Source organism: Haliotis cracherodii, unplaced genomic scaffold (assembly GCF_022045235.1).
Source record: "Haliotis cracherodii isolate W230 unplaced genomic scaffold, xgHalCrac1.p SCAF_2, whole genome shotgun sequence".
NCBI lineage: Eukaryota > Metazoa > Mollusca > Gastropoda > Lepetellida > Haliotidae > Haliotis > Haliotis cracherodii.
This window is the reverse complement of record NW_027266275.1, coordinates 65,928,463-65,950,668: the sequence shown is the minus strand read 5'-3', so window position 1 is coordinate 65,950,668 and position 22,206 is coordinate 65,928,463. Positions and strand designations below refer to the sequence as shown.

At 41.5% G+C, this 22,206-nt stretch overlaps 1 protein-coding gene across 13 annotated transcripts in view; it reads left to right on the top strand.

Annotated features, from left to right (window-relative positions):
- LOC139468381 (myosin heavy chain, striated muscle-like) overlaps positions 1–22,206 on the top strand; it is a 40,665-nt gene that overhangs the window by 7,289 nt on the left and 11,170 nt on the right. For 5 of the 13 annotated variants that reach the window (XM_071250321.1, XM_071250313.1, XM_071250319.1 and 2 more), the window contains exons 6-24: positions 1,200–1,295; positions 3,871–3,934; positions 4,282–4,380; positions 4,883–4,986; positions 5,411–5,543; positions 7,262–7,380; positions 8,495–8,644; positions 9,250–9,420; positions 9,535–9,714; positions 10,586–10,712; positions 11,705–11,766; positions 12,996–13,083; positions 13,445–13,562; positions 13,968–14,225; positions 14,431–14,896; positions 15,143–15,352; positions 15,526–15,671; positions 16,157–16,247; positions 21,852–21,908. In XM_071250321.1, coding sequence (XP_071106422.1) covers positions 1,200–1,295; positions 3,871–3,934; positions 4,282–4,380; positions 4,883–4,986; positions 5,411–5,543; positions 7,262–7,380; positions 8,495–8,644; positions 9,250–9,420; positions 9,535–9,714; positions 10,586–10,712; positions 11,705–11,766; positions 12,996–13,083; positions 13,445–13,562; positions 13,968–14,225; positions 14,431–14,896; positions 15,143–15,352; positions 15,526–15,671; positions 16,157–16,247; positions 21,852–21,908 — 2,739 coding nt within the window. Of the gene's footprint in view, positions 1–251; positions 345–1,199; positions 1,296–2,170; positions 2,267–3,870; positions 3,935–4,281; positions 4,381–4,882; positions 4,987–5,410; positions 5,544–7,261; positions 7,381–8,494; positions 8,645–9,249; positions 9,421–9,534; positions 9,715–10,585; positions 10,713–11,704; positions 11,767–11,984; positions 12,044–12,995; positions 13,084–13,444; positions 13,563–13,967; positions 14,226–14,430; positions 14,897–15,142; positions 15,353–15,525; positions 15,672–16,156; positions 16,248–21,851; positions 21,909–22,206 lie in introns of all 13 variants that reach the window. The other 8 variants (XM_071250314.1, XM_071250311.1, XM_071250317.1 and 5 more) reach the window with 7 other exon arrangements.

The following is a 22,206-nucleotide window of genomic DNA, read 5'->3' as shown; positions in this document are numbered from 1 at the left end:
TTTCTCCAGTTCTAACACACTTCGCCCTAAACTGAAGTTTTCCCCTCAGCCCATACTGAACCACACCCTGCCCTGTTGGCCCCAGAACCAGAATGTCCTTCGCCAACCTACGGTACATATTGCCTCTAACATTTAGCGAATCTCCATGATACCACAAACCACCCCTTTCACCTCAATGAATAGTTTATTACTTATTTTTTCCACCCTTCCTTTTTTTTACCCTTCCGTTGTCGTATTGTGTCGGGTGTCAGGGATCACTGGAGGACCAAATTATCCAGGCCAACCCAGTACTCGAGGCGTACGGTAACGCCAAGACCACCCGTAATAACAACTCCTCCCGATTCGTGAGTACCTTACCCCCTCTAGTTGGAAGTCCGGAGAGGTCTTCGTGATGTGTGTTTTACCCTTTCTCAGAAGAACCCCCTGAACTATCTCCTAATGAAGGAATCGTAGCATTAGAACCTTAACCTATGATGACAGTGTCATCACAACCCCACCAATTAAAACTCTGAAACTCAAACCTCCTCTTTCTTCACATGTACTAATGGTTTAGCAGTTCTGTTGATGTACGTTCGAATCCTAATAGTAGAACCTCTCACCTAGGATGAAAGTGCCATCACAACCTCTCCAGTTGAAACTGTCACACTCCACACTTCCCCTTCTCTTTCCAACTGTTTCTGATTTTGCTGTGCCGTGTCTGTACGTTCGAAGGAATCTTTGAAATAACACCTCTCACCCAGGAAGAAAGTACCATAACAACCCAATGAATTTCTAACTCCGCCACCTTCATATTCCAACGAACTAATGATTCTTGAGTGCTGTTCAAGAAGAAATAGTTGTGTGACTACTCTTTTACCAACCACTCACCAAAGGCCAGACAACCCCCACACACCTCTCACCTTCCAAATGTACTAATGCATATTGAACACCTCCCTGAACGAATCACCAAAATACCCTAGAACTGTATCCCCTAACCTCTGGTAAAAGGCCTCCACAACCCTCTAGTAAATCCAAACAACCTCGCACACCCAGCTCTCGATCAGCTCTTGGATTGTCTAATCAAATAGATTCGGACAATCACAAGGGCTCTCTGGTCTTCTTCCCTTCCCGTCTGAGTCCTTCTTTCCATCAGCTCCTTCTAAGGTCGTTACTGCTGACGCCTTATTTACCACCTTACCTTTTCCCGCATGTACCTGAAGATTGGATCACTCGAGGATCAAATTATTCAGGCCAACCCGGTCTTGGAAGCGTACGGTAATGCAAAGACCACCCGTAATAACAACTCCTCCCGATTCGTGAGTACCCAGTACATATTCCCATGCTCGGCATCTCACGGAGCACATATAACGTAGATAGTCTAATAACGTAGTGGCCCTAGATGACCTCCAAAACATAGGACCCACGAACCCCGTGGATACCCATGTGCCTTGCCATGGAGCCCTGGTTTTAAGGTCTATTGTTTGAATATAGGTCAGTAGATACCTGTGTCCTTTGTCGACTAACAACCTGTTGGAATGCACCCCTAAACATGTGTGCAGTCGGAACGGACGGACTCTTTCCCCTGATCCTCTGACCAGTATCTACACAATAACCGGTCGTTCAACTCAACATGGCGTGCAAAGTAGTCTTTCCTTTTCCCGACCTTCACATTACGTTTGATCTTTCTTTCTGTCTAAATCTGTGTTCCGATTCTTCCTTTTCCCTTTCTTACCATGTCTTTTTTTCATGACCACCAAGTCAAACATTCTGAGTTATCTCCCTTTGATTGTGCGCGTGCCCTTCACCTTCTTTCCCAACAATCGTATACTACATCGTCAGTGTTTCAGATTTATTTTAATCTGTATTGATCAAGTGTCACATTATGACGAGCCTCGTTTCAGAAATATAGTCATGAGGGACCATATTACTAAAAAAAATGAAGGGTTATAGATTTGAAGGGGTGAGTGACCCGGCGTCCCTATAAATCTGAAGCACTGCACCAGACACCATAATTTCATCTGACAAACCTCATGTGAAGTAGTCTTGTGTTTTTCCTCACAACCGCACACCAACCACCTTGTCGAGGTAGATACTGATACTAACACCAGATGCCTTTTGGGTATGTAGACAGTATGCACAGAACACTAATCCTTCATCTTGCCTCCTTCCCGTGTGTGCTTGGCGCCGACAGGTTGGCAACCTTGAGGACCAAATCATCGAAGCTAACCCAGTTTTGGAAGCTTTTGGTAATGCCAAGACGGTTCGAAATAACAACTCCTCTAGATTTGTAAGTATCATCGGAGTAGTATGATAAACCATGACACATAGGAAACATTCAGTTTCAGATCTTTGAACCTTTTCGGACTAAGGCGTTCTGATTGTTTGCTGGGGGTAGGTGTTCCCTCGCTCTCTCAGAGTGTTAAGTGTTTATTAACTTCTGCATCAAAAGTCAAAACTATTTACAAAAATATAAACCTTTCCTTTTGTCGTTTCCGGTATGAGGCGCCGAACGTTCGGATATACGAAATTATTTGTCGAACGTCTTCCGTTGATATAAATAGGCTCCATTGGGTGTGATGCAAAATTCCAAAAACATTTTAGTTGTTCATTTTCAAACGTTTAAAACGCTTTTCTTGAGGCTTGATGCATTACACTTTGTGACCCATCTGCGGGTCAATTGTGTCAGATCTCTCGACTTGAAGTGGTAGTGTGTTAAACCATACTGTGTTATGGTGGCGCTAAGCACTTCATGTTGTCCACCACGGCTGTTCGCAAGGAATGAAGATCACTTCCCGTGTTATAAGAACCGCTCAAAGTGATCCTTGTGTCAAGATGTCATGGGTGTACATACGAACACGTATGCGCGTTACCACTTGCGATCGAGATAAATAGTTTCATTGTAAGCGATTTTCCGTGTGTCTTTTTCAAAACCGGCTCCTTTGTGAACAACCTGCATGTTGTGCCTAAACAATCCCCTCCTAACCATTGATATCAACGTCCCAACCTTGATCAATGATCATTATTATCGTGATGCCATGGTCGTGCAGGTAAGTACGCTGTAGCGTAGCGTCCCCTTGGGGTAGACTGGTTCCCAGTGCCCCAAGTTTGTCGTTTGAGACGACTGCTGAGATTCTGATGGTCAAAGCGTGTGACCTTGGTGATTGCATGGCACCTGCCCTGACGGCGTGAATCGTTGCTCGTGCTATTAACCGATGGTTTGCGTGGCCCAGAATCTTCTACGTCCAGGCTGCGGTGATAGAGCTGGAATATTGCTAACAGCGGCTTCTTACTCACTGAATAGACTAACATTAGTCTATGAAATCTTATATTACACAATACTCTTCTCAACTCTAAAATTAAATATGGGTACAATGTGTGAAGCCCATTTCCGGTGACCCCCGCCGTGATATTGCTGGAATATTGCTAAAAGCGGCGTAAAACCATACTCACTCACTCACTCACTCACTCACTAAAATTAAATAAATAATTTCCAAGATGCTGATTTCATGCTGGCTAGACTTGCTCTAGTATACATATCTAGATTGTGTTTTTCATAAAGTAGATATTTTCCACAGTCGTGGTGCAGGACTACTCACTGAAGTGAACCATCCCAATCAGAATTGCTCCATAGTTGAATAACATTGATTTATTATACAAAATTATCAGGTATACGAATGACAATCACATTTTCGTACGTAACTATTTTCAAGGCTATAAGTAAATTTAAATTTTAAGAACAATTTCATTGATATAAATTTCAAACCGTAAATGAATTCTGAAATGTTCAATAAAATAATAAATATGCATTTTATGGTGATAATTTAACTTACCTTATTGTTATGCTTTACTGCTATTAGATGGATATGTGAATATTTTTTTCTACATTTCAAGGGTAAGTTCATCCGTATCCATTTCGGTACCCAAGGAAAGATTGCCGGTGCTGATATTGAAACATGTAAGTTGAGAACGTGAACGAGTAGGTGAACGTGGTTTCTTTTCATAGCCTTAAACGCGAAATGTACTAGTATCAATATATGTTTAGAATAAAAATACCATTACAAATTCGAAATATGTTAGTAAACTGTTGACGAGTGAATAGGTATAATCTTAAAACAGAAATGAAAAAACACGAAAAACAGTTTACGATTACTTTGAAGGGCTCTTCATAAACTCATTATCAGGTTACACCCATACAATGATAACATTTTATAGATATGACATTGGTGTATTTTAATTAATCCTTTGAGTACAGCTGTATATATTCCCTGTGGCCTTGAATCTATTTTTATGTTATTTGAACAGACCTACTGGAGAAATCTCGTGTCACCTTCCAACAGCCCGCTGAGAGGAACTACCACATCTTCTACCAGCTCCTGTCTGATGGCGTCCCCAAGCTCGCCGGTAACTAGGAGAAATAATAAATTGAATAAAAAATATTATAAAAAGCAACCTATGAGAACTACATTGAGGGAAATGACTCAAATGTCATCACCGTTCGCAGTATGGTTTGTAACAACAGTCACAATGTATTGATTTTCTCATTGTAAAGCCAGCCTTTTTTATTCCTTATATAACGTTTCAAAACACTGAGGATTTTTATATCTAAAAGAAAGATAACATGGTAAGTGTATAAACCAGTTTAATTGTCCGCAAGCCGATTTGATTCAGAAAAGTGTCACCGGTTCCCTTTTTGTATAAAACAGCTGAAAAATAGAGAAGTCAAAGACAAAATATAAAAGAAATACTGAATTCTCGAATTTAATGACAGATGGATTCGCAAAAGATGTAATACATTTTCTAAGTAAGGTATTATACAAAAGATATTTCATTGCCGAGAGAGTATTGGTCTTTGTTGTTTTAGTAATGAAATCATGCAATCGACACCATCACCATATGATTTCAGAAAAGCTGTTGACGTCCTGCGACCCCGCCCTGTTCTACTTCATCAACCAGGGTACCCTCACCGTCGACGGTATTGACGACGTTGAGGAAATGAAAATGACAGACGTAAGTATTCAATAAGAAAAACATAAACGTACATAGAATAGATTTGGCAATAATATCATATTGATTAAGGACGACTTATGATAGTTGATGGGGTAGCCGCATATTCTGGGTCGGGGGCATGGATAGTTCGTGGTCAAAGACGCCGCGAATTGCTGTTTGTCAGCATTCCCGCCATGCGCGTTGGTTTTATTAAGTCGTAAACGTATACGACCCCTGTCACGTGGATTAGTCTCCCTTATTACGCTGGACGGCTTTGGTGTAGCTGAAACACCATTCAAAGGGTCGAAAACTAAATGAATCCCTTCATCGTGGGCCGTTGGGAAAGTCTGCGAACTTGTAGACACTATGATTTACAAAATAGACTGATGTGACTGACGCGTCAAATATTGTCTATATAAACCTTGAGGACCATGTATCTGTGTAGGTCGCCTTCGATGTGTTGGGCTTCACCCTTGAAGAGAAGACCAGTATGTACAAGGGTACGGGAGCCATCATGCACTTCGGCGAGATGAAGTTCAAGCAGAGAGGCGAGCAGGCCGAGGCTGATGGAACTGCTGGTGAGTGTCCCGAGCAAAGGTCGGGATTCTTGAGAAAACTCTCCATTGCCATATCTGATTATTGAAAAAGCAGTAAACTAAAGTATTATTCACGGTGACGTGACATTAACGAGTTATTTACAGCAATGCAAAGTGACCTGAGTGCCAAATAAGCTTCTGCTAGAAGCGTTCGTTAAATCTCCATCATCAGTCAGATGTATTTTACTACAGCTTTTCAGGTACATTTATTTTAAGTTAAATCTCCTCACGCCTTCGTCTCATGCTGTTTCGCAAAGTAATAAAATCAATAGATATGCAAATGATAATGAAAATTTTAGTAAGACATTGATAATATTATCTTTGTATGGCCGAAGATTTGACGTTTGGTATTAGCGTTTTCATGAGTGGTGTTTCTATGTGATATTGTGATTTCAGTGCACTATGTGTGTTGTAGGTCATAGGTCAAGACATTGATGTGTTTACGCTTTGAACATGCATGTTTACATATATATATCAATGTCATGCTTATTTCAGCTTTGAAAAAATTGTGGTCATCCTTCCACAACTTCAACTGAGTATTTTTCACCCCACTCTCATCCCTGCACCGCCCCTTTCTGCCGTGTGAATATTGTTTTACAGGTCGATGAGCTCTTGAACCTCCTCCACCTTACACCACGGCGATATACACATATGGTCACCAACTAACGCTCACCTACACACTGATGATATATTACGTTATGTTTCCTCTCTCTCTATCCTAATACTTTTTTACGGCAAACCTTTTTACACATTTTAATTCAAACTCTAACTCTAATTCAGACATCTAACCAATCTTATGTCATGGTTGAAAGAGCCATGGCCGTGTGGTTCTACCTCCACATAACACCAACAACAGCCAATCAACAACTAACGTTTGGTGAAGCAGACTGTCAGTGTATATGATTGTATTATCTTTACCAGCAGAGAGGGTGAAAATGCATAGACCTACTTCAGACTACGGCACAGAACATACGAGGTGTACCATCAAAGACAGTGGTTCTCGGAACAGGTGTTATTCCTATGGCCTGGTTTTTCCCTCGTTGATCACTATGCACGTACCTTCCACGTTTGACCCCCCACCCCACCACACGCCCATTTATTCCCCTGACAGGTCCTTTTTCTCTCATCTCAAATACCTTTCACGAAAAGCATCTTTTTGCTTTTCCTGAACCATACACTAACGTTGTGGACACTCAAATAACATCCGACGTGATACCCTCTGCCATGATCCCGATTCAGCATTGCTGAAGTCTAATGGTTTCCGTCTACTGATACGACAATTAAAATCTAATTTCGAATTTAACAACTCCACTTTTATACTAATTTGTTACAAAGGTTTCATTAAAACATAACACTTTGATATTGATGGGTTAGACTAAAGCGTATGTCCTTATAAAGTTTAAGACTATCCCCACCATATATTTGTGTTGACAGTTCAGTGGATACGATTATCCCCCTATATGAAAGTCCAGAGATTGCTGCTGCGACATATCTATAATCTGCAAGAACACATGCTATATTATATATCATCGTTTGTCATGATGCATTGGGTAAATCCGTAATTGCACATAGAATGTGGTTGCTAGCATTAGCGGTATAGGTTTAGTAATTTTAGTTAGTATGTGTTAGATTAGTTATTTGTCGTAGGTTAAGTTGCGAAAATAAGGACGTCTCTGAAATTGATTTTTCTCCCTTTGCAGAGGTTGAGAAAGTCGCCTTCTTGCTCGGGGTCAATGCTGGTGACCTTGTCAAAGGTCTCCTGAAACCAAAGATCAAGGTCGGCAACGAATATGTCACCCAAGGTCGTACCAAGGACCAGGTAACCACGGCATTGCAACACTTGTATAATTGTATATGACATATATTAAAAGTAAACAGTACAATCCCTGATATCATTAATACAAAATCTTCGAGACCATACACAGGAATATCAACTCCAATCAAGGATTCGTTACCTCGGAAATTTGTCTGGACGGTTCCACTGGTGACAGTTGTGTACGCATATTACGTCGAATTTATCACATACAAGCATGTTTTGAGGTTGTGACATTATTACTACGCGTACCCCGGTAAGCTGATCGCCAAAGTCGTAAACGTTTACAACGTGTTCGCCAAGCTATCGCATTATACAGTTTCTAGCCCTAATACACTGCCGGGCTAAAGAACATATGAACTTAAATATGAAAAATTGGATTTGACCAAAAACTTACAAACGTTGTTGAAACGTAACAGTCCCCGCAACTTAAGGTCCAAATCACAATACCCGTATCAAATACATCATCATCGAATAACCATTTCTTGTTTATTTAATTTTTAGCCACCATCAAACATGGGTGCATATTTTCCTTTTCTGGCACTGAATTAATTGACGATTACACAGAAAAGACCCTTCCCATAATAATTAGAGGGGCTGTCGGGTAGCCTAGAGGTTAAAGCGTTCGCTCGTCACGCCGAAGACCCGGGTTCGATTCCCGACATGGGTACAATGTGTGAAGCCCATTTCTGATGTCCTCCGCCGTGATAGTGCTGGAATATTGCTAAAAGAGGCGTAAAATCATACTCACTCACTCACTAATAATCATTTGAAATATCTGCTAAAAGAGATATAAATTCTAAGTTAATTTGATATTACCGTATTCAAAGCAATAAAAACGTAAGAAAAATACATAAAACCCTTTCCGTAATGGTAGGAAAAGTTGTAAAAGCGGAGTCAAATTTACGATTCCGGCTATAACATGAACATGAATCACTATCACATCGTGATGAAACCAGGTGCTTGCCCCACCTGGGACACACGTCACAAACACATGCAAGGGCAAGTGCAAAGGATAATGCAAGGAACATATATATTTTTTTAAAAACCTTACTGATTTATCACATTCGCTTTTTATTTATCATAGTGACATTACGTGACTAATATTGTTTCATTAAAGGTGGTTTACTCCGTGGCTGCCCTGGCTAAGTCCCTATACGATCGTATGTTCGGCTGGCTGGTAAAGAGAGTCAACAAAACTCTGGACACCAAGAAACCAAGGCAGTTCTTCATCGGTGTACTGGATATTGCTGGCTTTGAGATCTTCGACGTAAGTGTCAATGTCTTGCCGTGACTTTGATAGCATAGCACCACATACGTTCTTAGGAACAGACACCCGTGATTTTCCGGGTAAGAATTGTTCTTCAGAAATCTATGGTTGTTGTAAGAGGCGACTAGCGGGATCAGATGGTCAGACTCGATGACTTCGTTTATGCATTTCTTCGTATCACAACTGCGTAGATCGAAGCTCATGATTTCAGTCACTAGACTGTCTGGTCCAGAATTCCTGATTTACAGACCGACGCCATAGCAGGTATATTGCTGAGTGCGGCGTTAAACAAACAGCAAACAGCAAACAAAAAAGGAACAGACTTGCTTGTACCCCATACACGTGTAAGCGGATCAACATGCGTGTCATCGTTTCCCGACGTCGTGGGGAGTTTCTAATAATATTAATCACAGGTTTGTCTGGTGTCGATAATATATAGACTGCCGTCATACATAGGATACCTCCATTTCCCTGCGTTATGATCCAACTGTTTGTTCTCCCCGCTATGGTATGGCGACTTAATTGTTCCTGCCACCTTAAAGGTGCTCTCACCCTTCTGGGGGTGTGTCATTGGCAAAATAAATTACATGTCTTTACCTCTTTAGTTCAACAGCTTCGAGCAGCTGTGTATCAACTACACCAACGAGCGCCTGCAGCAGTTCTTCAACCACCACATGTTCATCCTGGAACAGGAAGAATACAAGAGGGAAAACATCCAGTGGGAGTTCATTGACTTCGGTATGGACTTGCAGGCCTGCATCGATCTCATTGAAAAGGTAAGAAAGCGTGCACATTTGAAAGACGTCGCTCCTTTTCAGGATGAATACAGAAATTGTGATTTTCCGAAAACCACACGTTGACGTATTGAGTAAATGTGCTTCCTTTTACAGCCTATGGGTCTGTTGTCCATCCTAGAAGAGGAGTGCATGTTCCCCAAGGCGTCTGACAAGACCTTCAAGGACAAGCTGTTTACCAACCACATGGGCAAGTCACCTAACTTTGGCAAACCTGTGAAGGGAATGAAGGGTGCAACAGATGCCCACTTTGCCCTGAAGCACTACGCTGGCACAGTAAGTAAATCCAACAGAACATTGTTACCACAAAATACGATAAGTCTAACATTAGATTAGACAGAATTATGACTGTGGGTTCAACTCCTGTTCAGCCTAATTAGGTTTGTCAGCACTGAATGCGTGCTCATGGGTTTTGGTTAATGAGACCTCTACCACTTCGTACTTTCCTCCCAAATCAAGCTGACTGGCCGTGATATAACTGGAATGCTGTTGAAAGCGGTTGAACCAACCTCACACCTTGTCATCCATATGAAAGTGACCGCCTCTGTGGTCTAGTGGTAGAGCGTCCGCCCGGAGAGCGGAAGATCCGGGGTTCGATTCCCGGCCGCGTCATACCAAAAGACGATGGTACTTGTTGTTACCCTGTCTGGCGCTCGGCATTAAGGGGCTCGGAGTCAGCACACTGTGTCTGAGTGGGGTTTTCATGTTAAACTTCGGCATGGTATCTCAGTGAGCTAGCACTATAAATCGGCATAAGTCCGGACTAGTACAAGCAGCCACACAAACACACACACGTACATGCATGTCGCTATATAAGTGCAATAATCTTGGACGCGACGTTAAACCCCATTTCACCTCACCTAACCATATGAAAGTGTATTGGCCTCGATGCTGAGACCTTGGTTCGATGCCCCACATTGAAACAATGTGTGAACTTGCGTGTCTCAGCGGTACACATCACGTTAGTCTTAAGTTCGAATCTGTGGTTCAAATGAATTATTTTGATTTGCCAGCATCTGTGCCCGTGAAATTTTACCACCTGCGTCGTCACTACAGGCTTGTCTAGTCATGATGCATCTGAAAGAGTCACCGACGTGTCGGTAAACCCAACTCACTTATTCATCTGCCAATACATCTTCTATGACAGGTGCCCTACAACATCAACGGATGGCTAGAGAAGAACAAGGATCCCCTTAACGAGACTGTCGTGGAGTTGCTGTCTCACTCCAAGGAAGCCATGGTTCAGACTTTGTTTGCGATTCCCGAGGTGCCAGGTAAGAGACCACAAGAAATCAACAACGTATATGTGGAAGTGTAAAGCAAAATTACATAATAATAAAACTCCAAAGAATGACCAGTCTCGATTAACTTCCATTGGGCGTAAAAGTCAAAATAGCTGTGGAAAATATATAAAATGTATACAATTTGTATTTAAAAAAGTGTTTGTATGTTGCATGACACCACACAGTACAATCGACTCTTGTCATACATTCCAGTGTCATGTCAACAAAGCTGTATAAGTTTACATTTTTCCTTCTCGAAATCAATATTTTCTATACTGTTAGAAGAATTCAATATGTCATTTAGAAGTGACAGATGACTATCAAAGTGTAAAGAAGGACAGTACATACTGATGTGCTTTTCGCGAGTACCTGCTTTTATCACTGAATTTCAGTGATCCATTCGTATGATTTACACCGACAGTTTGCCTGTTACACCCAAGGAAATGTGTTCAGGTGGATAATTGAGACTGGTTATGCTCTGTCGTTGACGTTATATATTTTGGAATCCATAAATTTTGTAACCCTTGAAATTCTGACTGAGAATTTGTCTCTGGTGCCTAATGCTTGTGGGTAGCCAACTTTAATTGTAATTGGTTAAAATCGTTTCGATTATTGTGTTAATCGTGATATCGATTGCCTGACCCAGATTAATTTCAGGCCACTGTGATGTAGATTCATTGTTGTTGACAGCGACGTAAAATCGCAAAACAACTGTAAATAATCAAGAGAAGAATGAATTTCTATGAATAGATATTTTGAACGAGTTATCGACATAAAAATAATCGATTAAACTTAATATGGGCAGATGGAAACATCTCCCATAAATGGTCTTATTCTTATTCGTTTATAAATATATATATATGTATGTAAGAAGTACCAAGAACATCTATCGCAAAGAAAGTTCTAACAACCGTCATGGAGGTCTATATTGCTCATTAAGTTCCAGTAACACAAGCTGCTGTGTGCTTTCGTTGATTTTTAAGCTGAAGCTCCAAAGCAAAGAAAGAAGGGTTCGAGTTTCATGACGGTGTCTTACATGCACAGGGTACGACTCTCACCAACATACGAAGTCCATAACTTTCAAAACACGTATTTCTTCCAGACCTACAAAACCGAAAATTCGTTTTGAAAAAATATGGACCTCGTAATGTATCATTGGTCTCAAACATATAATCATAATCGTGATATATTTTGGGACCAATAAATGTATATTCCTTTGTACAATCATTAACAACACTGTAATGTGCTCACTTTGACGTTCAGAGGGCGGCGGCAAGAAAAAGAAGAGCTCAGCTTTCCAGACAATCAGTGCTACACACAGGGTATAATTCAGTGACATGGTTGCTATAGGTAGAAGCGTGGTGATCCCCGACCCCAGTCAGGACTTCACACCCCAGTCTGCATGCAACCCCTTTAGAAACAGTTGCCCTTTCACGCAGAACCTAAAAAAACAATAACACTTCTTTCTTAACCCCCAATCATCCTCACCAGTGGTTCCTGAACTTCACCTGAACTATAGATAGCTACAGGTACGTTAGAGCACATGTAGCTTCACACGCTCCTTCTTCACATAGACCAAGTCTCTGACACTGCTGATGACTCCTTCCTTGTGTGACATTTGTGTTAACGATGTGAGATGCGTGAGTTTCCTTTTAATAACAAAGTGTGAAAACTTCACCGTTGACGCCAGTACTTCACGACCACCACTTTCTCTGCATGTCTTTCCCTTTCCTCAACAACACGGAGCACCACTGGTGTTTTCCGGTTCTTCCAGATTGTTTCTCTTTAACACTGTTTGTTCATGGAACGTTACGGTAGCTCAGTGGTTAAAGCGTTCGTCACGATGAAGACCTGGAATCGATTTCCCACATGGATGTGCTTTGTGAAGCCGAATGGCCTCCACACTGCTGAAGTTATGATACAAGCATAGGATAAACTATATATTTACCTACCCACAACTCTGTTCGTAGTTAGGTTCCAGTCTTCTGCATCTCATGCCCTTTCTTCTTCTTTTCTGATGCATTGACCTTTCTCTAGGAAATTGTCCTCTTTCCTGTCTGCCTTGAAAAAAATAATTATAATTTAATTTCACCATAAACTATTTGATATGGATCATATATTGATACTCATATGATTTTCAATCATGTCATAGCTTATGACCTACAATAATGAAATATAATCTCCCATTGTCAAGTGTATGATATTATACATGCATAGCATACATGCAGTTTCCTGCCGTTTCCTTGGTATAAAGCCCGTGTTGTTCTGTAACAGGAGTCTCTGAACAAGCTGATGAAGAACTTGTACAGCACTCACCCCCACTTCGTGCGTTGCATCATCCCCAACGAGTTCAAGACGCCAGGTGAGCTAAATCTAGCAGGGACAATGCTTGATTGCGAGTCTTGGTCTGTTAGTTGCGCCATTTGGACACACTGATCTGCCTTGATATAACCGAAAAACTGTTTAAACACACATACATAAGAAAATGAATAGATGTAATCTCACTCTTTAAGATTCACTGCCAATGTATATTCTTACTCTATACTTTAGGAAACACGGACACTGTCCTAACTTGATTTAAATGAATATCTCTGGCAAATATGATCCCATCAAGGAAACAGATTTGACAATATTAAGCAAACCTCTTGTGGAGAGTTTAGTTGATCGCATAAACGTCCTGTATAAGAGGACATCTGTTGACATGGATTTCTTGTTCTAAACAGGTCTGATTGACGCGCATCTCGTGCTCCACCAGCTGCAATGTAACGGTGTACTTGAGGGTATCCGTATCTGTCGCAAGGGTTTCCCCAACAGAGTCATCTATTCCGAGTTCAAGCAGAGGTAAGATAGGCCCAGTCTCCTGATTCAGCGCGGAATACGATTAGATGTCAATAGATCCCTAAACAAGCCACGAAAACATAAAGGTGTCTGTTATATTTGTTAGCGCAACATACTCTCGTGTATGCATGAATAAATTTACCTGCACTATAATTCACCATAATACGAAATATTAAATCAGATATCAGCAATAATTCTGATTTGTTTATACTATGAATAATTTGGTAAATCAATGATTGCCTGTGTGCGAAAATATATATAATCGTGAAAGAGAAACTTACTCTCATCAGACTTCGTTGGGAACTTTGGCACTATTTCAATCCCATGCTTCTTCCTAAATATTAAGTATAGGAGAACGACAGAGTATGAAAACAGGTTCTAGATCCCTTCGTGTTTGTTGCCGCACAGATACTCCATCTTGGCCCCTAATGCCATTCCCCAAGGCTTTGCTGACGGCAAAGTTTGCACCGCGAAGATTCTTGAAGCCCTTCAGATGGACACAAATGAATACCGTTGTGGTCTTACCAAAGTATTCTTCAAAGCTGGTGTGCTGGGTTACCTTGAGGATCTCCGTGACGAGCGTCTGTCCGCCATCATCTCCATGTTCCAAGCCCACATCCGTGGATATCTGATGCGTAAGGCTTACAAGAAACTCCAGGACCAGAGGTGAATACATTGTAAAGACGATGTGTGTAACATTATCCTCACGCATATGAAAAGGGTGATCCCGTGTATCCGAGTCCTTTGTGGTCATAACTATACACCTGACAATGCATTTATTAGCTTGAAAAATGCAGTTTTAGAAATGTGGACCTTGTTATGTCGTGATATTAAATATGCATATCAAATGGACAATTGTTTCTTTTTCCAGAATTGGCCTCTCTGTGATTCAGAGGAACATCCGTAAGTGGCTGTCCATGAGGAACTGGCTCTGGTGGAAACTGTACACCAAGGTCAAGCCCCTCCTCAACATTGCCCGTGCTGAGGACGACATGAAGAAGAAGGAAGAAGAACTGGAAAAGACCAAGGAAGAGTTGTCTAGGGTTAGCCAGAGAGGAAAGGAACTTGAGGAGCAGAACGTCACCCTTCTTCAACAGAAGAACGACCTGTTCCTTCAACTGCAGACTGAGCAGGACAGTTTGGCTGATGCAGAGGAGAAAATCGAGAAGTTGATTGGTCAGAAGGGAGACTTTGAACAACAGTTGAAGGATCTCGAGGAACGACTCTTGGACGAAGAAGATGCAAATGCTGATGCGTCCGAGAGGAGAAAGAAGATGGAAGGAGAAATCGACGATCTCAAGAAAGACTGTGAAGAACTTGAAGGCAGTCTAGCAAAGGTAAACCATAAGTTTCCATTGTCAGAATCTATTACCGTAAATACGTGTCAAACCCATTTATTCGCTGTACTCCAAACTAACTGGTAAAATAATGATAGCTTAAAATGATTTTCAGTGATCAAGTCGTAACATGTTCACCGGCATTTTGTCTTTTACACACAATGGAATCTATTTCATTGGATAGTCGAGACTGGTTGTTCTTTGGCGTTGACGTTCTATATTTCCGTACTGGGTGTTTCCTGTTAGGCTGAACAAGATAAACAGACCAAAGACAACCAGATCAAGACACTCCAGGATGAGATGGCAGCTCAGGATGAACAAATCGCAAAGCTGTCCAAAGGCAAGAAGGATCTCGAGGAGCTCCAGAAAAAGACATTGGCAGATCTTCAGGCTGAGGAAGACAAGGTCAACCATCTCAACAAACTCAAGCAGAAACTCGAATCAACGCTTGACGAGGTGAGTATGGTTGGGGTGTCCCTTTCTGTTTCCTCTGGTAATCCCAGGTATATTGTCTGAAGGTGCTGATCGGAACAATATACATGATGTTGTTCTCTTTACTATTGTGATGATTGAAGGATTAAATCAACTTTGTCCAGGGTCCAGTGCTAATGTTGGGTTTTCTGCTATAGCTTGAGGATAATCTGGAACGCGAGAAGAAGGTGAGGGGTGATGTAGAGAAGGCCAAGAGGAAGGTGGAACAGGATCTGAAAATGACACAAGAAACAGTAGAGGATCTGGAACGTGTCAAGCGGGAGCTTGAGGAGAATGTTAGAAGGTAGGGCCATGTGCTAGTCTGTCTCTCAACCATATTATTTACCTTCCTGTCGACCTGTACTATAAACATAGTAAGTGAAGCAGATCTAGTTTCCACAGGTTCCGAATACTCCATCTCACTGGGTCACCTTTTCAATTAAATGGAGCTGCTTGTTTGTGTTTGTGTCATTATATATTTGTAGAGTCTAAGCGTTAGTCTAGACCGTGAAACAGACGAATACCATAGCATTCTAAATGTAGGACGTAGGATCACGTGACATAAGCAGACGACAAACAAAGTATTGTCAGTGTAGCAGTGGTTTGCTACAGCAATGTACGACCAATACATAGATGTGGTGTGTGACAAGGTTTTGAATAAGCTGATGAGAGGTTCCTTGTTTGGCTTCTTTGCTCTTGTATTCATCCTATAACACCCGGGTTCTGTTCCCCACATTATCTGGCCTCAATTATTTTGAATTTTACAAAATGCTGATTTATTCATTCTAGGAAAGACATGGAAATCAGTGGTCTCAATTCTAAGCTGGAAGACGAACAGTCTCTGGTAGCTCAACTCCAGAGGAAGATTAAAGAACTACAGGTATAAACACAGGAATACATACCCCTTACCATTTCAAAACCTATCTTCATCATCCTAAAATAACAACTATCATCACCATCCCACATCCACATACACAAACCTCACTACATGCTCTAGGGTAAGTATGTTACTTCTAGCAGTGTTTGCCCAGATATTTGAATTGTATATGTGGCCTATGGATGGCGATGGATACATCGGTGCTGCCCGGCGGGGATCACAGGTGAGTTCAAGATATACATGAATAAAGTTTGCTGTGCTACCTGCGTGTTCCTTCTTTCTTACCTCTATATATATATATGATTTAATATGTGTTTCCCACCCTCGGGTATAGACCCTTACCGTGATCCATAGTCCCCTCGAGTAGCCCTTACTAAACTACATGAGAGTATTGCCATGCCTGGGTTGACCTTATAACATGTCACACTGACTATTGCCATGGTTGCCTACCCTTTGACGTCAGCCTTTCAACACGTGTTCAACGCGTGTTCAACACGTGTTCAACAGGGACCAGGGTTGGTTCGTTGCTTCCATACAAGGGTTCGGGAGCATATATTTTATGACAACCTGACTGCGTAATGGATCGATTATCGATTTAATCTTTAGGACCAGATGCATGATATGACTAGGTGGTTTCGAAACATGTATTTGTTTCTTTTTCCTGAGACGGGGCACGGGTGGCCTAGTCGTCTAAGGCGCCGCGATTCGCTGTGCAGAGTTGCGTCCCTTGGGCACGCCAGAAACCTATGATTGTGGCCTATGAAACGAGTCCCGGTTCGCCCCGATTATGTTTCTAGGTTTGACAAGCACCATACCCTTGCTCGTGGGTTTAACCGAAGTGGTAAACGTCTTAGACCTGCATCACTTCGGGCTTTCCTCCCACTTTAAGTTGACACGCCGCGATATAATTGTAACACGTGTAACTGTGTAATTGTGTTAAAAGCGGCGTTAAACCTAACTCACTCACACTCACTTTTCCTGAAGCCACGACTCGTATGGTATGCTCGGATGGTATGTGCGTTTTGGAAATATATTCATATGTGTATGTTATAACCGTTTTGTATCGTGCAATAGTCTTCTAGGGTCTTAAATATGTCATCTCTCAGATTTATTTCCGTCTATGCTTGACACCTTGGTGAAGTATTATCTTCCATATCACATGTCTACCGCCAAAAGGTGTACTGTCATAATTCACTCTTTAACACAAATCTGCCGCCAACAGGTGTACTCTTACAATTATCTATACATCATACATCTACCACCAACAGGTGTACTGCCGTTATTCACTATACATCACACATCTACCGCCCAAAGGTGAACTCTCACAATTAACTTAATATCACACATCTACCGCCAACAGGTGTACTCCCATTACCGATATACCCTAACAAGGTGCGTGTGTTCATTTTGATCTGGACGTCTATTGTTTGTGCAACCCTCCCCATCCATCCATGTGTAGTCCATGTAGTACCATATATAGCAGCTTGAATAAGAACTAGATTGAAATGTTTATGTTACAATGGGCATCATTGTTTATCTAATATAAGCAAATCATTACACGTTTTTAACATAAAAATTACGCAGTTATAATCCCTACCCCCCCTCTTTGATATGCTATTAAATTAAATTAAAAATTAATTAAAATTATTATTAAATGAATACTTCGCAGTGCGCAGATATTGCACCAACAAATTAAAACTGAATTTAGATGGTTGCGCGGTAGATAAATGTTGATAGGCCAAATGAGACGTGAACTGTTTGATTATATAGAATACATTTCGTGCAATCAACGGCTGATTTTGGGGTACAGAGAAAAGGTAAGTGCAAGATTTGTCTTCTTTTAAGATTGAACAGCCAGGAGGCACGTTTCAGAAATATTCCGCGTTTTTACAAATACCTAAAAAAAACCGCTCTGTCTTCATGGAATTACTGGAATAGCCTGTGAGGTAACTTAGGGAAACGTGGTAACTTGGTATGAAACATTTGGTATACACATCCTGGTCATGACAAATATATAAGCTTAGTAAATGTAGAACTATTTTCGTATAAACTCTTGGTATGGATGTAGGTATGCGCATCTGGTAAACCTATTCAGACGTTTTTTACATTATTGACACGGATCCATGTGATAAACGTGTCAATATTTGTAATCATGCCGTCGGTGTTTTCCTGTGTGTACTCTCACGTCAGACAAGCTAATAAGTCAGGCTTGGCGTGCAAAGTCTCTATCAACAGATCTGACTGACGGAATGTTGGAAAATGTGCTCACGAAGCATTTCCTGCCGTGTGCTTCATTTTCAACAGTTGTTTGGCAAACTGCACCTACACGTAAATAGACTTCTTCGATGTTACCATAGCAACCGTTCAAGGTATTTGACAAGAATCCTCCCATACGTTTGCTCATCTACGAACCCAGAAAATTCCTCGATGAAGAAGCGTTTATAGAACGTAGATTTAGCTTTTCTTAATCAATTATGATTGATGACTTTTTGAAGAGGTTTTATCAGTAATCAAATAATTATGAATTTCATAAAAAATCTATCAGAAGAGCATTAACTGCCATTTTATACATGCAAACCGAAAATGATCAAATAGTTTTGTGCCGACCGTGAAATGTGTGGTAAAACCGTTAATCTTCTCATACCATCCTTTTTTAAATGCACACACGTGTTCAATGACGTCATATTGGAATTCAACACTCCTTTTGCGATAATACAATTTGAGAGTGAGAAGATCTTCCCAACGCTGCAGGTTTCAGAGAATCAACGTTCTTCATTACATTGCGTGATTCACCGTTTGCTGTAATTCGTTTTCTGTGAATGGCTAGGCAGCAGACAAAGGCATACCGGTAAATAAATACCGGTATGTGAAACGATGAAGACGAGAAATAATTATCTAAAACACCGCTATAGGAACTCAAACAGTGATACCTGGTTAGGTTAAAGGGAATTTAGTGTTCAAATTCAGTAATTATAAATTCCGCAAATAAATCGGCTTCTAATGTGTCAGAATCAGTAAGAAGATGTCTGCCTCTATTACGAACGTCCTACTTAATACTGACGTGTAAGCACTGAAAGAGGAAGAGAGGCTACAAAGACGGAAACAATGCCTGCCATATATATGTTTCGCTTGGAATGTAACTGATACTGAAAAACAAGTTATATTTACATCCCAGATGTGAGACATACTGCCTCATTGTACCAAAACAACTGCATGTGCAGTCTTACTCATGAGATGCTGGGCAAGACGTGCTACAATGCAGATATGATGCAAGGTCGGTTAAAAGTCAATATTCTCCCCAGGTATCTCACCTGTGGCGCATCACGATCGCGATTAATCATCCTGAAATATTTTCTCGCCAGAACAAAATGCCATATGAAGAATTTGTTTCCTCGGGATGTAGTTGTATGGAGTAGAGAAACTTATAGGTAATATGAAAAAATACTAATACATGTATAAATGCTAGGGTCAGAGAAACGATGGGCGTTGTGGTTGGGATTTGACGTTTTTGTCAAGCTTATTTGATCGGAACTACTCATGTATACAATGTAGACTCGCTGTTCATGTCACGCTGTCAGTTTCAGAGGAATTCATAAGCTGGAGAATCCGACACATTCGCCACCGATGTTGTGAAATCCTATCCCCGCCTCGCTAGCTAAATAAGGAAGAGCCCGGCGTGGGGGCTTTGCTTATCTTGGTGTAACCTGATATCTGCCTCGCTCTCCCCCAGACTGATAGTAAAATCTGTTAAGAAAGCGTTCTCCTCACAGCGCCTCCCCCTTTGTGTTTCCAATATTGTGCTTCCGTCTCGAAACAAATTCCCTTGTTTCGCCGTGTTTGCGTGTGCATATATCTCTTCCTGTAACCATCCCCGATACTAGCTAGTTCCAGACATGTAATCCGAATCTTCTTATCGCTGGCTGACGGCCAAACTCAGTGTTTTTACATTTTGTTTGAGCGCCTAAATAAGTTCAGCTCGGAATTATGCGTAGTCGGTACAATTACCAGGAAGCATCACATGACCTTGGGAAGGGCAAGAGGTCAACTCGTTGTCAGGAGTGATGACCTCATCCTATTAACATATTCCATGAAGCCGGACCTTTAAAGGCAGGTAAGTGTTATGCGGTGTTCTAGAACTGACAGTTCCCGACTCCACACAGCTCGCGCCGGTACTGCTCATGGTGTTCGTTCTTGGTGATTCACAACAATGGCTGCCAGTGTATAAAGTGAGAAGCCGGCTGACTCCCCCCAGTTACCCATTACCTTCCTGTGGTGCCTACCTCCCAGCCTGGACCCTGTCTTCTACCATATAGCGTAGAGACCGGGACACCAGCCTTCGTTACAACTGATAATACTTTTGATATTCAAGGGTATTAATCATACATATCGGTCACCATGGCAACTAATGGAGACGCTGTTTCGGTGCCTGCTCCTACACGGGAGCCTGACCCACCGGTCATTTCGGCCCCTGCCCCACAGGAAGATGTTGTCACTACAGTTAAGGAACAGGTGACAGTGAAGAAGTCAGCTCCTAAGCCTGTACCTGCACCTGTACCGGAGCCCGAGACTAGACCACGACAGTCCAAAGGTTCTAAAACATCAACAAAGACTAGCACTACCAAATCGTCTTCAACTGTGAAAGGTTCTAGAGTTAAATCATCATCTGGATACCCATCTTATTATAGTGATCTTCAAAAGGAATTCCATGGGGTAACGCCATCGGTGCTGGACAATATCGGGAGTCACCCACTGCTGTTCTCGCGTGCATACGAGCCATCAAGATACCCAGGTCTTAGCGCAAGAAGCAGGAAATTTATTCGAGAGGCAGCCGATCTGGCCTGTGTGTCCCCGGGATTAAAAAACCTGCTAGAAGTAATGTACTGTTTTAAATGCTTTTACACAATCTTTTCATCTTTTTTCATCACGCACATATTCTACAATCATGATTTTTATCATTTTATACAATGCTTTGTATTTAATTTCTGTTCTATATAATTCATTCTTGTTCAGTTGAAATCGTTTTCTAACGTCAATGTCCATCCCCTCCTCTAAACTCCCAGCTGTTTAGGGCCACCGTGCACTGGCAGCAGGCTTATGATGGTGATGGCTGGACGAGTGTAAACACATGCAAGCGGCCATCAGTAATTCCCAGTGATCTGTCAAAGTCTGATAAGAACCAGCTCTTGATGATAACGCTGCAAGCTGGGTTCTCCCAGTTTGATATCATAAAGCGTAAAATTGTGATTCTATTATCGTCAGTGTGATTTAAAGTGTATCCAACTTTTGAATATCAGCATGACTTGGCAAATCAGCAGTATTGTGCCTTGAAAGCAGAATGCTTAGAAGATAATTCCAAAGATAGTTGAGTTAAAAAAATCAAGTTCTCAAATTTCTCGTAGGCGCATCACCTACGTACGACCTGACTCACTGTTCAAGTATGTGGCTTGTTCACTTAAGTGTAGTGATACGTCGTGTGAAGACTGGCCTCCAGGAGAACCAGGCCTACCCTCACACTAGGACCCTCGGACCCCTCCTCTCCCACATACCCTACCCCTGTTCGTATAGTTCTTCAATACTTTTTTGAAAATGACAAATCGTTCTATGCAGGCCCGTATTGAAGAGCTTGAGGAGGAACTCGAGGCCGAAAGACAAGCAAGAGCCAAGGTAAGCATAGAGCTGGAACATATTCCTATTCACGCCTCTATTACTTACTGAAACACTGATATCTTAAACCAAGAAGAATTCTTTGGTTCAAGGGATGGTACGAGATAATATCAATTACTACCAAAGCCTACATCACCAAATAAGCTTCTATGAACTTTTAATGAAGAATTTGGCTTTCGTTCAAATGTTTGGGGCCTCTCAGCTTTCGGAATTCTGTCAATTTCAGTTTGTTTTACCAAGCGTACTGACATTCGTAACAGTCGCTTCTAAAAATACACATGGAGAGAGTTTTGCTACA